Genomic DNA, 12,645 nt, shown 5'->3' with positions numbered 1-12,645 from the left:
TCTAGACTTTATAAATAGTGCGAATAGTCATGCCTACTTTACCTGAAATGGTTTCAGACATTGACACATACATTTTGGATTAATATTGGTGAGAAATTATCTATTTTATGTGCAAGGTTTTTATGGCTAGTTTTCCAATTTGTCAGCAGAGGAAGGTAAAATGGCAAAGATTGCTACAATAAGGACTGTACCACCTGCCTCTCTGATATTGAGGAAGGTGAGGCAATCATGTAATGTGTTGCTTATTGACTTTATCTAATAATCTTTAATGTTTTATATTAATGGTCTGTAACATAATGTAACCTCTGTCAGTCTGGGTACTGATCTTTTGCATTTTTTTCTTACTGCAGACATCTGTAGCCACATTTTCATCTAGCCTGCATATCACCAGAAGTGGCTCCATGTGTAGGTATGGCCTATGAGCTAGCCATACCACCAAGGGTGCAGCTCCAGACCACCAAGCAATAAAAGAAGGGGCAGGCCAAAAGTCTAAATATTTATTTATTTTTCTTTTAAAACTTGTCTTTTCTCAACAAAACCTTTGTCTCTTTTTTAGACTTTAATCTGTCTACGCATGATTATGAAAAACTATATATATTGTTAATAGCACAATATTATCTATTTTCAGCACATTTTGGGATTACACCACTTTGTTTTTCCTCTTTATACAGTAGGTAGATAGGGGAACTTTATATGGCCATTTTATCTTTCAGTAGCATTATACTGGTTATACATATTACAGTCTGATTGTACAATCTCTATTCAGTCTTCTTTTGATTTACCTTGGATATCACATGCAGTTCAGGATACAGGGGGTCCCCAGGTTACAAACAAGATAGGGACTTTAGGTTTGTTCTTAAGTTGAATCTGTTTGTAAGTCGGAACAGGTAATTTTTTTAAGTGTAGCTCCAGCCAAAAAATCTATTTTTAGTTTTTTAGATAGCATAGGGAAGGGTTATCACCCCTGTAACATGTGTTTTGCTGTCTGTGCCCCTGTTCAGAAGATTTCACATCACTTTCTGTCCCAATGACAATTGGATTTTGAAAATTTGGGGTTATTAGGGAAACAAGGATTAGTGATAAAGCATCAGTGGAGACACCTTTTTGCCATATTAACTCTTACAGGAGTCAATTTCCCTTCCTAGGGGTAGATTTCCTCTCACTTCCTGTTGCCTCCCTCCGTTTGTAAGTAGGAGTCCTTTGTAAGTCGGATGTTTGTAAGTAGGGGACCCCCTGTATTGATACACTCAGCATCGACAGGTGTGGTAACCGCTTATTACAATCTGATGGCTTAATCTAGTAAGGTTATACTGAATAATACAAGAAATGGCAGACGGGCTTCCTTGTAAAATGAAGAGAGACTGCAGCACACTTGCATCAGTACAGATCAGAAAATTTCTAAAGATTTTACCCAGATGACAGTTTATTCATCATCCCATACTAAACTGTCAGTCCGAAAAAAAAAAAAAAATTGGCAATACAGTTCCTGTCACCTCGTGTAGGATCTCTGCCAGTTATAAATTTCATGGATATTATGGGGACAGCTTTGTTCCTTTCTACATGAGGCCCTGTCCAGCGTTGTTCTGTTGATAGAGACAGAGATGGTTCCTTTTCTCCTTGAGAGACCTTTAAGCCGTTCTTCCATGGCAAAGAAGTCCACAGTAGACTTGAAGAAGTCAAGCAAAGCACTGTGACTCCACATTGTACTAGATACATCTTCCTTGATAAAGCCACAGTGGCCACCGTAACGGCTCATCAGTAGGAAAAAGTGAGGGTTTGTCTCAAAGAGTTCAAAGGGTATTGTGCTGTAGGGCTCCCCACGTATGGGGTCATCTTGGCTGCAGATGCACAGTACTGGAATAGCCACTTCATCAATGTCTCTGAGTGGGTCATTCCTTTCCCAATAGGAATCCCATGACATACTATTTGAAGTCTTGGTCTGGCAAAATAATGCTTCTTCAAGTTCCTTTAATGTCCGGCTCCCCAAAAGTCTTTCTGTATTGACCAGATGTCCTAAAGCTGTAGCATATCTATGGAAAAAGAGAATAGAAATATAGAAGAAAAATTTAGTTTCCATAAATAGCAGAGACAGAAGAGGTAGTCAAATATTTTTTATTATGACAGAACTATAAATATAAAATTACCTACAGTTAAAAGATATGCATTTGAAAATGCCTATTATAAGCTAAATTTGTATCTAGAATAAATAAACAATGCTAGACTAAAAACCTGTATGGTTATAAGTGTATAAAACACTTAAAGAAAAGCTAATCTCAAAGCTGCTAATGCATTTTAGAGTGCATGGTGGGATTACCTGACAGGTACAATTACTTACATACTAAAATATGATATGAAAATCTGCCATGCTAAAGATCCTGTACTTATTCCCTAACTGTTCGCATTGACGAGGACAATGAAAATTGTTATGCTGGCCCATCTATGAGAATTTCTTCAACATATTGTCAAACAGTGGCAAGAGGAGGAGATTCATTAGTCACAACGCATCCTAACCAGCATCCATCCAAAACCAAAATTCAAGATGTGGCATGCAGGTGTTGGTCCATATTTTGAATTGCAATCCACAAATTAGCTATGGCTCTACAATACAGCATAAAGTCCTCACAACAGCCAAGATTTGACAGAAGGGCTATTTCATGACAAGAATTACTACTATGACAGTAGGGTCATGCAAATTTTTGCTTTAACCTAAAATTTTAGTTGAACACAAAAAAACTGACACCTATAATGCAATAACCCATAGATGAATCTGCCACTGCTGGCCATAGTGTTAGTGTCTCCCTGGTTCAGCGAAGTGTTGCTTTTGGCCTCTTGCACACTGCAGCTTGAAAAAGCTCAGTACAGCTTATTTTTTTTACTGAGTTAAAATACAGCCCATTAATTGTAATGTGCCTATGCACACAGGCGCATAAACAAGCGCCATGTATTCTTCAGTTAAAAAAAAAAAAAAAAAAAGAGAAGTCAACATTTTTGGTCAGTAATTTACGCCTCATGAGTGCAAATGCGCACATTTGTGCGCAATCATCCCTTAACATATTGTGAATGCGAGAATAGGTTGCGCGCACATGCGCAAAATTGCATATGATACATATGTGGGAAAATACGCGCAAATACATACAAAAAAAACTCTATTAGCTTTTAGACGATCCCTGAAAACCCTTCTCTTCAGAGAAGCCTACCCTACCCACACCTAACAACTAATGTTTTTTCATTTTCTCCATCAGCTCACCCCCCACAGTGATTACCTTTGGTTTCCACTTCACCCTCCCTTCTAGATTGTAAGCTCCAACGAGCAGGGCCCTCTGATCCCTCCTGTATTGATTTGTATTGTAAGTGTAGTCTGCCCTTATGTTGTAAAGCGCTGCGTAAACTGTTGGCGCTATATAAATCCTGTATAATAATAATAGATGCTCAAACAGGAGTATTGTGTGCAAGAGGCCTTTGCAGTCGAAAACAGTAGGTGGCAGTCACGCTACTCCTACAGTCTCATTGCTGCTTAACATGTATGAATATGAAGAGATTGTATTTTGAATTTAAATATATTAAATTGAAATACGTTTCTATAGTGATTATTTATTATTGAAAAAAAATACAGTAATTAGCAAATAATTGCATAATTATTTTGGCAAGGAAACATACATGGCTCACAAACAGTGAATACAAGAAACACATGAGGTATTCTTTAACCCATAGCAGGAAACAAATATTTATCATTTACTAATCTGACTACAACAGTTTTGCTATAGATTATCACGTTATGCAAGTCAGCATTGCGCTGAAAATGAAATGCTGAGTTGCATAAGGGGACACAACCTACCATGTTAGTACTTTAGCACTTCATTCAGGTATTCTAAACTATCAGTGCACTTCATTTGTCTGTGATCTGGTCATATTAGTACCTACAGACTTACTTCTAAAGCTGGAACATTCCTGCAAGCTCCCTAATGTCTTTCACATACAAAAAATAAAATACTTTGGGGTTTAGTATATAAATCAGTCAGATGAGAGTGAGAGAGTGTGAAAGTGAGTGTGGAAGAGACTTTTCTTTCTGCTCCACTTGCTGAACCTGTTAGATGGTCTGTGCAATCTGGGTGTAGTATATTACACAATACACCGAATAGCACAGTGCAGCATTTACTTGATGGCATTTAGAAGCTCACTTATTGCTTTCACATAATGCCCATTAAATAAGCCCACAAATAATGTTACAGTTCCATATGCTTTTTACGACCCTTCAAATAGACAATTACCTAGTAACAATATTTAACCTGCAGACCTCAAGCTTAATAAATACTTCCAAAAAGAAAAAGATGGCCAAAAGTCCACAACCAAAGATGGTACAATACCTTAACCTACATGAGACAAGGCCACACATGATACCTCAAAGGTTCTGGAAGAGATTTCTTAATGCCAGAAACCCTGACTTTAAATAATCTGTAAAGCTAGATGTATCTCATGTCTGGCACAATGTTTAAAAACTACATAAAAGTCACCAAAGCAGAACTTTGTCCATTTCTTCTCCTTGCCAGAACAAACAATTCAGTGTATTGAAAAATGCTATCATTAGAAAGCCAACTCTACACATCTCCCATAGCATCTTTGCAAGGTCTGTGAATATAATTTCCCCTTATTTTGTCTTGTCCTTAGATTTACATTAAACCCAGCCAGACGTCATTTTACCAGCAACCTAGCAACCAATCACCAGCCTGTTAATATGAAAAGTTAACTTCAGAGGTTCCCGCCCCCATCCAGACCTGTGATGCAAATCTCTGCTCTGCTGTACACCTGTGTAAGGTACCATAAAAGTCTTAAACCTGCCCTCTTCCTCATTCAGTCTTTTTCTATGTACACACGATAGGATTTTCAGACAACAAAACCGTGGATTTTTTTTCCGAAGGATGTTGGCTCAAACTTGTCTTGCATACACACGGTCACACAAATGTTGTCGGAAATTCCGAACGTCAAAAACGTGGTGACATACAACACGTACGACGACCCGAGAAAAATGAAGTTCAATAGCCAGTGCGGCTCTTCTGCTTGATTCCGATCATGCGTGGACTTTTGTGCGTCTGAATTGTGTACACACGCTCGGAATTTCTGACAACAAGTCTTGTTGTTGGAAAATTTGAGAACCTGCTCTTAAACATTTGTTGGCGGAAATTCCGACAACAAATATTCTATGGAGCATACGCACGGTTGGACTTTCTGACAACAAGCTCACATCCAACATTTGTTGTCGGAAAATCCTATTGTGTGTACAGCCCATTAGTGTCAGGGCCTGGAATTGAGCCCGGAACCTCTGCTGTGTGCGGCAATGTCTCTTCTAGCTGATTTACCTGGAACAGTTCCTTGGACAATTACTTGAATGAACCTGTCTTAAACCTGGTTTGTCTTGAACCCTGAACTATTTGCTGCTCCCATGAACTTCCTGATTTAAGCAATGTCTCTACACTTCCTGTTTGCCAGATTATAGTTCTCTCTCCAGCCAGTGACTTGTTCCAGTCTTCCCTGCTGCCGTCCATATTTTGCGAGTGCTCGTTTTTGACTTTTGGCCTGTTCCTCAGCTACGCTTTTGCCTGACCCCAACCTGTAACTACTCATTATTGACCTTTGGCTTGTTTACTGACGATGCTTCTGTTTGATCCCTACCTGCTTATCTGCTACTGGACCCCGGCTTGCTCACCTCCTGGTAGGGTGATCCTGAGAACTGTGACCTGGCACTAACATGCAACAAAATCCATCCCCACCATCAGGAGCTCTGGTGAACACTGGTTAGTACTCAAATCAGGGGTCAGCAACCTTTTTCCACTTAAGGGCAGGAATCAATGTATGTTAATGCGTGGAGGGCCACACATACTCCTGCTAATAAATGAAGATAATAATAATCCTAACATAGTAATAATAACACTACAGGTTTACCTCACTTTACGGTGCTTCACGAATACAAAGCAAGTTCACAGAGGGAGCATGTGGCTGGGAATTCGGATTTTACTGCCCTCTCCTCCATACTGGCACCCAAAGGTGGCTGATGCCAGCCCAGCCAGCCAGCATGGTCTGAAGATGGGGTTCCTGTCCCTAGGGAAAATGGGGTTCCTGCTCCTAGGGGAGATGGGGTCCCTGTCCCCAGGGGAGAAGGGGTCCCTAATAGGGTCCCCCTATTGCAGTGTCCTCTGTACCCCTATAGCAGTGTCCTCTGTCCCCCTTTACATCACTCCCATAGTGTTCCCTGCCCCCATAGCAAGTTTCCCGTGCCCCCCAAAAGCAGTGTCCTCTGTCCCCTGCACCACCCCACTGTAGTTTCCTCTGCCCCTCTGCAACCCCCCCCCCCCCACACACACACACACACACACACTGTAGGCAAAACTCTCCTACCTTACACAGGTGTACAGCAGAGCAGAGATTTGCATCACAGGTCTGGATGGGGGCGGGAACCTCTGAAGTTAACTTTTCATATTAACAGGCTGGTGATTGGTTGCTAGGATTGCCCGGCAACCAATCACCTACTGTTTAACATAAAAAGTTAACTCCAGCGGCTCCCGCTCCCATCCAGCTGCTCACCACTGTCCAAAGAAGAGGACGGGGGCAAAAATGTCCGCGGGCCGGGTGCCCGCAAATTAATCACGGGCACAGACCAGCCGGACATTTAGCGGTGGCGGCCGAGTGTGGCTTGCCGACCCCTGACTTTATACTCTGCACCTCAGGTGAGTCAGCGACATTCACCAGGGTGACTGCCTGTGTACCTATCCTGCTGGTTGGTGGTAGTTTTGCTACTGCTATAGCAACTGGTCTTCGAGCTTGACCCCTAAACGTGACACTTAGGCCTGATTCACACTTGTGCAGGTTGCAGTTTACATATTGCAGGTGCTTTTTGTGTTTTTTCAATACACATCTTTAAACCATTAAAGTCTATGGAACCAAAAAACAGAAATAACCCTGCCCTTTCCATAAAATCCACAGATGTGAACTACATCCATAGGAAACCATGTTAAATGGACTGTAGTATGTTTCATCAAAAATGCACTAAAAAATGCATAGGTGTAAACCAGGCCATAGAATGAAAATTTGACCTGACTAATGTGCCAATATTTATGATTTGCAGAAGTTCAGTATCCTTGTACATTGGTGTATTTCAGAATATACTTTGTTTACGTCAAATATGTCAGACAGGAAAAAAGTGGCCTATTTTTTGATCAAAGACAGTGACTTGAGATGCAGAAAGAGCTTCCACAGAAGTATTGTTGTGTACACATATGCTTGCAAAACAGTGGTGACATTTACAGAAAACAGTGTATATACCAGTCGAACATAATATACAAGAATATGTTTTTTCCTAAAATGAGTCCTCTTCAAATTTTAAACCAGCGCTTACTATTTTTTTTTAGTGCAACTCCGGTCATTTTCAAAAGCACAAATTTATGAGCTGGTACGGCGGTTTCAAAACAGACTAATGTCTCTGCTCAGTACATCTACTAAGGGCGCTTCAGTGATTCGGAAGTTCCTTTGTGTGAGATTTACAATAGTACTGTGACTCAGTACATGTTTCATTGTTTATATACAATATATTTCTGCAGTAAAAGCCAGGAAAAAAAAAATCATTGCCGTTTAAAACCAATTAATCAAGTTTTCCAAAAGAGAACAGTCTGGGGAACATCAAAAAAGGTATTCCTGGACTGTTGTGACTTGAGTAGGGCTGCTTTATATTAATCTCTCTGCATTTCAGTCCCTAATGTCTGCCTTAAAAGTGTACCTGTGATCATGAAGACTTACCTGGAGGCTGCCCCCTCCACAAAGTAAACATGGCTCTACAAGGTTACTTTAAAAAAAAAAAAAGCCCACCTGTAAAAGAAGCTTTATTTACTTACCTTTTCACCCCTTCTCTGCTCTCCAGCCACTGGAAATATTCTACTGCTGAAAGAGTAGAATGCGTGCCTCACCCTGCCAGGTTCTAATGCCAGCCAGCTCATACGTATTGTAGGGACATAGAACCACCTGGAGGAACCACATTGCAGTTTATAACAGTAATGAATGCCGTCCTCACACTCACCAGCTCTCTCTCACTCACTCCTGGACTCACTCCTGGACTCACCCCTCCCTCTGTTGAATCCGACACAAGCTCCCTACACACAGCTGCTGCTCACCTCCCATTCGCTGTCCCGGCTTCCTAACTTTCTCTGAGCTAGACTGGCGGAGGGCGGGGCGCTCAGTGATTGGGGGAGCTTGAGGGTTACGAGAGGAGGGCGGAGTAACAGTCTGGGACACATAGGAAGTCCCGTGCTGCACCTACCTTGGCACAATCGATCCCCATAGCGATGCCACTGCCTGCCCTGGCTGGGAGGAGGGGGCGGCTCGGCCTACTGCTGCTGTCAGCTGGGAGATTGTGCCGCACTCGTAGGTGTCCGTGAGCGCGCCGTCAAATGCGGGAGTCTCCCGCGAGTTGCGGGAGACTTGAGAAGTCTGCATTAATATGTAGAATTGATGGGCGCTGGTAGGCGGCACTGATATGCAGCACTGATGGGCACCGATAGGTGGCACTGATAGACAGCACTGAGGAGGAGGTACTGACAGTCATTACTGATGGGCACTGATTAGCATCTGTGAAGGGCACTGACAGGCGTTACTGATGGGCACTGATTGGCATTGTGGTGGGCACCTCTGATGGGGGCTGTGCTGATAATCAATGCACTGACCCCCCCCCCCTCTGACAGGAGAGCCCTCCCTGTCAGAGCGAACTGAGGAAAGCCGATTACCGGCACTTCCTGGTTTGGACATGTCATAGGCTCTTTACCACGAGTGGCTTATCCTGCTGGACATCATATGACGCCCAGTCAGGATAACTGAGCCACATTGCGGAAGAAAGAAGAAGCAGAAAGAAGAAGAAAGAAGGGGTTCTGGAAGTGATGGTTTGGCACCCACAGAGCCCTGATCTCAACACCAAGTCTGTTTGGGATTACACAAAGACAAGGATCTGAGGCAGCCTACATCCACAGAAGATCTGTGGTAGTTCTCCAAGATGTTTGGCACAACCTACCTGCAGAGTTCCTTCAAAAACCTGTGTGCAAGTGTACCTAGAAGAATTGATGCTGTTTTGAAGGCAAAAGGTGCTCACACCAAATATTGATTTGATTTTTCTTCTGCTCATTTACTTTTCATTTTGTTAATTGATAAAAATAAACTATTGACACTTCTATTCCTGAAAGCATTCCTACTTTACAGCATTTTTTCACATCTGCCTAAAACCTTTGCACAGTAGTGTAAGTAAATGTGTCTTTTACAGATGTTTTTTTTTTTGTCTGTGTAATGCCGCGTACAGACGATCGGAATTTCCGACAACCAAAAAGTGGATTTATTTGCGACGGATGTTGGCTGAAACTTGTCTTGCATACACACTGTCACACAAATGTTTTCGGAAATTCCGATCGGCAACAACGCGCTGACGTACAACACATACGACGGGACTAGAAAAAGGAAGTTCAATAGCCAGTGCGGCTCTTCTGCTTGATTCCGAGCATGCGTGGAATTTTGTGCGTCGGAAATGTGTACACACAGTCGGAATTTCCGACAACGGATTTTGTTGTCGGAAAATTTGAGATCCAACTCTCAATTTTTGTTGTCGGAAATTCCGACAGAAAATGTCTGATGGAGCCTACACGCAGTCGGAATTTCTGACAACAATCTCACATCGAACACTTGTTGTCGGAAATTCTGATCGTGTGTACGCGGCATAAGACTTTGTGTATGTCTGCACCATAGCCAACAAAAACAACAATAGCCACGCTGATCAATTCAAAACTAGCAAGAAAGGCAAGGTAATAGTAGGCGAGGCAACAATACAAAACGTTCCTAAACAGACTTTCAAGCTAGTGTAGCATGGTCCCAGGCCTCCTCTACATGGAGGACAGCCATGCAGGGAAAGGCATCCAGCAAGACACCACATCTGAATGTGTAGGAATGCTGTCTCCTATGGCAACAGTTTCTAACACAAAGTGTAATGCCCTGTACACACTATAGGATTTTCCGATGGAAAATGTGTGATAGGACCTTGTTGTCGGAAATTCCGACCGTGTGTAGGCTCCATCACACATTTTCCATAGGAATTTCCGAAACACAAAGTTTGAGAGCTTGATATAAAATTTTCCGACAACAAAATCTGTTGTCGGAAATTCCAAACGTGTGTACACAAATCCGACGCACAAAGTGCCACGCATGCTCATAATAAATTAAGAAACAAAAGCTATTGGCTACTGCCCCGTTTATAGTCCCGACGTACGTGTTTTACGCCACCGCATTCAGAACGATCGGATTTTCCGACAACTTTGTATGACCGTGTATATGCAAGACAAGTTTGAGCCAACATCTATCGGAAAAAATCCATGGATTTTGTTGTCGGAATGTCCGATCAATGTTCGACCGTGTGTACGGGGCATAACAGTTCCTTCACTTCCACTACAATCACTTCTTGTAGTTCTTCAACCCACTGAACTCCCAGTCTCTCACTAGACTAGATGATTCACTGCCACTGAATCCCTTGAGCTCTTCCAATCTTCACTATAGTATCTTCCTCAAGCGTCACCCCCGCTTCTCCACTGGGTCCCTAGCTTGGCACTCCAGATACTTCTCAAGCTTCACCCCACTGGCCTGCTCAGTCCCTGGCTTGGCACACAAGGCTGCTCTGCAAGTGTCACCTCCGCTGGCTGGGTCCCTGGCGTTTCCCCATTCTTCACCGTTCCCGGTTGGTAAAATTCTACTCCGGTACTTGCTTCAGCTACTCACTGTGGTCCCTGGTAATAAGGTGGTTGGTCCCTTAGTGGCGACAGCTTCCCCTCTACCTCTGACCACGACAGGTTCTCCGGCTGGCAGAACCGTCAATTCTGGTATGACTGCTAGCTGCAATCCCAATCCTGCGCTGCTTTCTTGCGTTTGGATAGGCCCTCAGACAGCCTAGCAGTAAGATGTCCCCGGGATAGGCCCAAACTCTGGCCTAGCAGCCCGGGCAAGACAACACATGTCCACCGAGACAGCTGTCCAGGTGGCACAGAACACTGATCACCTGACTCCACCCAAACATATAGGTTCTCCCAGCAGGCCAAGGGTTTCAAGAAAACCCCTGCCCACTGGCTGAGATACCCCATATACTCATAATCTGTCCTTGCTTTGCCCTTCACATATCTAATGCCACCAGGTACCTGGCCACCTAGCGGCAGAAGAGAGAAGTGCAGTAATTCCAGACTTAGGGTGAACTCAGTTGATCCCTAACAATGAGCCAAGGTAACTACACTTGGCAGGTAAATTTAGGAACAACCCTGCCTAAACACCAGGGTGCTACATCAGTCAAAAAAAAAAAAAAAAAAAATAGCTTTTAGGGGAAGGAAGGGGGGGGGGGGGCTCTTCTAGAGAAGCCCTCTTGCAATCTATTAGTTAGAGAACAAACACTTTTGAGAGGTGCTTTGACACAGCAATGTTGAATGTTAGCAAATGAATGAAACAAATCTCAGTTTCTAACCCAAGATGTTGATGTTAGGTAGCCTATACATTAGTCGGTCATTTTTTTTTTTTTTTAATTCAACCAGCATATAGGCAAGTGTAGTCTATTTTCTCTGCTGCAGGTGGCACTCAACCGCAGCGGCAGTGCAGAGGGAGTCAAGGGGAGCATGGTTCCTCCATGGTTTTCTAGGTCACTGGGGCAGCGGTGCAGACAGCCTGTGTGACACTGTTGGCCATCTTGGGTCAGGTAGAGTTTATTTAAGACCCTGGCTCTTGAGTTTGGTGCACATTTAGCCTGTAGGTAGTGTAAGGACAGGTTACCTGCCTGTTAGGGACAGTATTATGGTCAGTAATAGTTGCAGGGAAAGACTAGGGGATCCACCACTTCTCCTGGAAACCTCCCCGCCTAAACTCAGACCGGCCAGGCTGCATTTTGTCCCTCAAGACAGGCACTGTCAGTTCGGCTGAGATCTGCTCTGCTACAATCTGCTGTTCACCTGTGAGTGTTCCCAGTCATGCTGCCTTCTGCCAGACTTGTTGTGTTATATTCTTACTATCACACAAGGTTCTTTCTATTGCAACTGGACCGTGTGTGAGTTACTGCTGCTGCACCACACTGCGTCCTCCTACAAGCGGATTGAATTAAAGAAAATTACCAATTTCCCCCCCCCTTATCTACACACTCTTGATGTGGATGGGGGAATCACCCCCGCTGAGGTATTGTATTCGACTACTATAGCTGGCAGCGCTGATCGTGCAGAAATTTTCCAATAGTCTGGTTGTACAGAAGTCAATCTTTAGATCGACTTCTGTACCACCAGCCTGCCCTTCCATGGTTTGAAATTCAACCAGTCCCGGCTGAAGTGGCTGCCACTGTTGCTTTGCTGTGAATTTAGTTTGGCCAGGTCACAGAAATGTTATGAAAAGTTTGTCAGTTACAAATATTTTTAAATTTTAGCTACCATGTTTCCCAAACCAATAAAGTGTTAAAGCATACACATCTTGTGAATTCACTGCATGCACTTGGATTGTTTATTTCACAGACACACACAATACTTTAGTGCCCATTCACACCACAGCAGTGTTTAACACATCATGGTGTTAAGTGTTACTAAACCCACAACAGTAAGGCCATCTGTATATTTT

General features: G+C 43.1%; 1 protein-coding gene across 1 annotated transcript in view; it reads right to left on the bottom strand.

The window, feature by feature from the left end:
- Positions 1-483: 483 nt before the first annotated feature.
- LOC141128961 (protein ABHD15-like) overlaps positions 484-12,645 on the bottom strand; it is a 110,605-nt gene continuing 98,443 nt past the window's right edge. Inside the window, exon 3 of the mRNA XM_073616626.1 lies at positions 484-2,030. Coding sequence (XP_073472727.1) covers positions 1,490-2,030 — 541 coding nt within the window. The 3' untranslated portion in view covers positions 484-1,489. The remainder of the gene's footprint in view (positions 2,031-12,645) is intronic.

This window comes from Aquarana catesbeiana, linkage group LG02 (assembly GCF_042186555.1).
Source record: "Aquarana catesbeiana isolate 2022-GZ linkage group LG02, ASM4218655v1, whole genome shotgun sequence".
NCBI lineage: Eukaryota > Metazoa > Chordata > Amphibia > Anura > Ranidae > Aquarana > Aquarana catesbeiana.
Note: the sequence above shows the minus strand (reverse complement) of the source record. Positions and strands in the feature narration are given on the sequence as shown.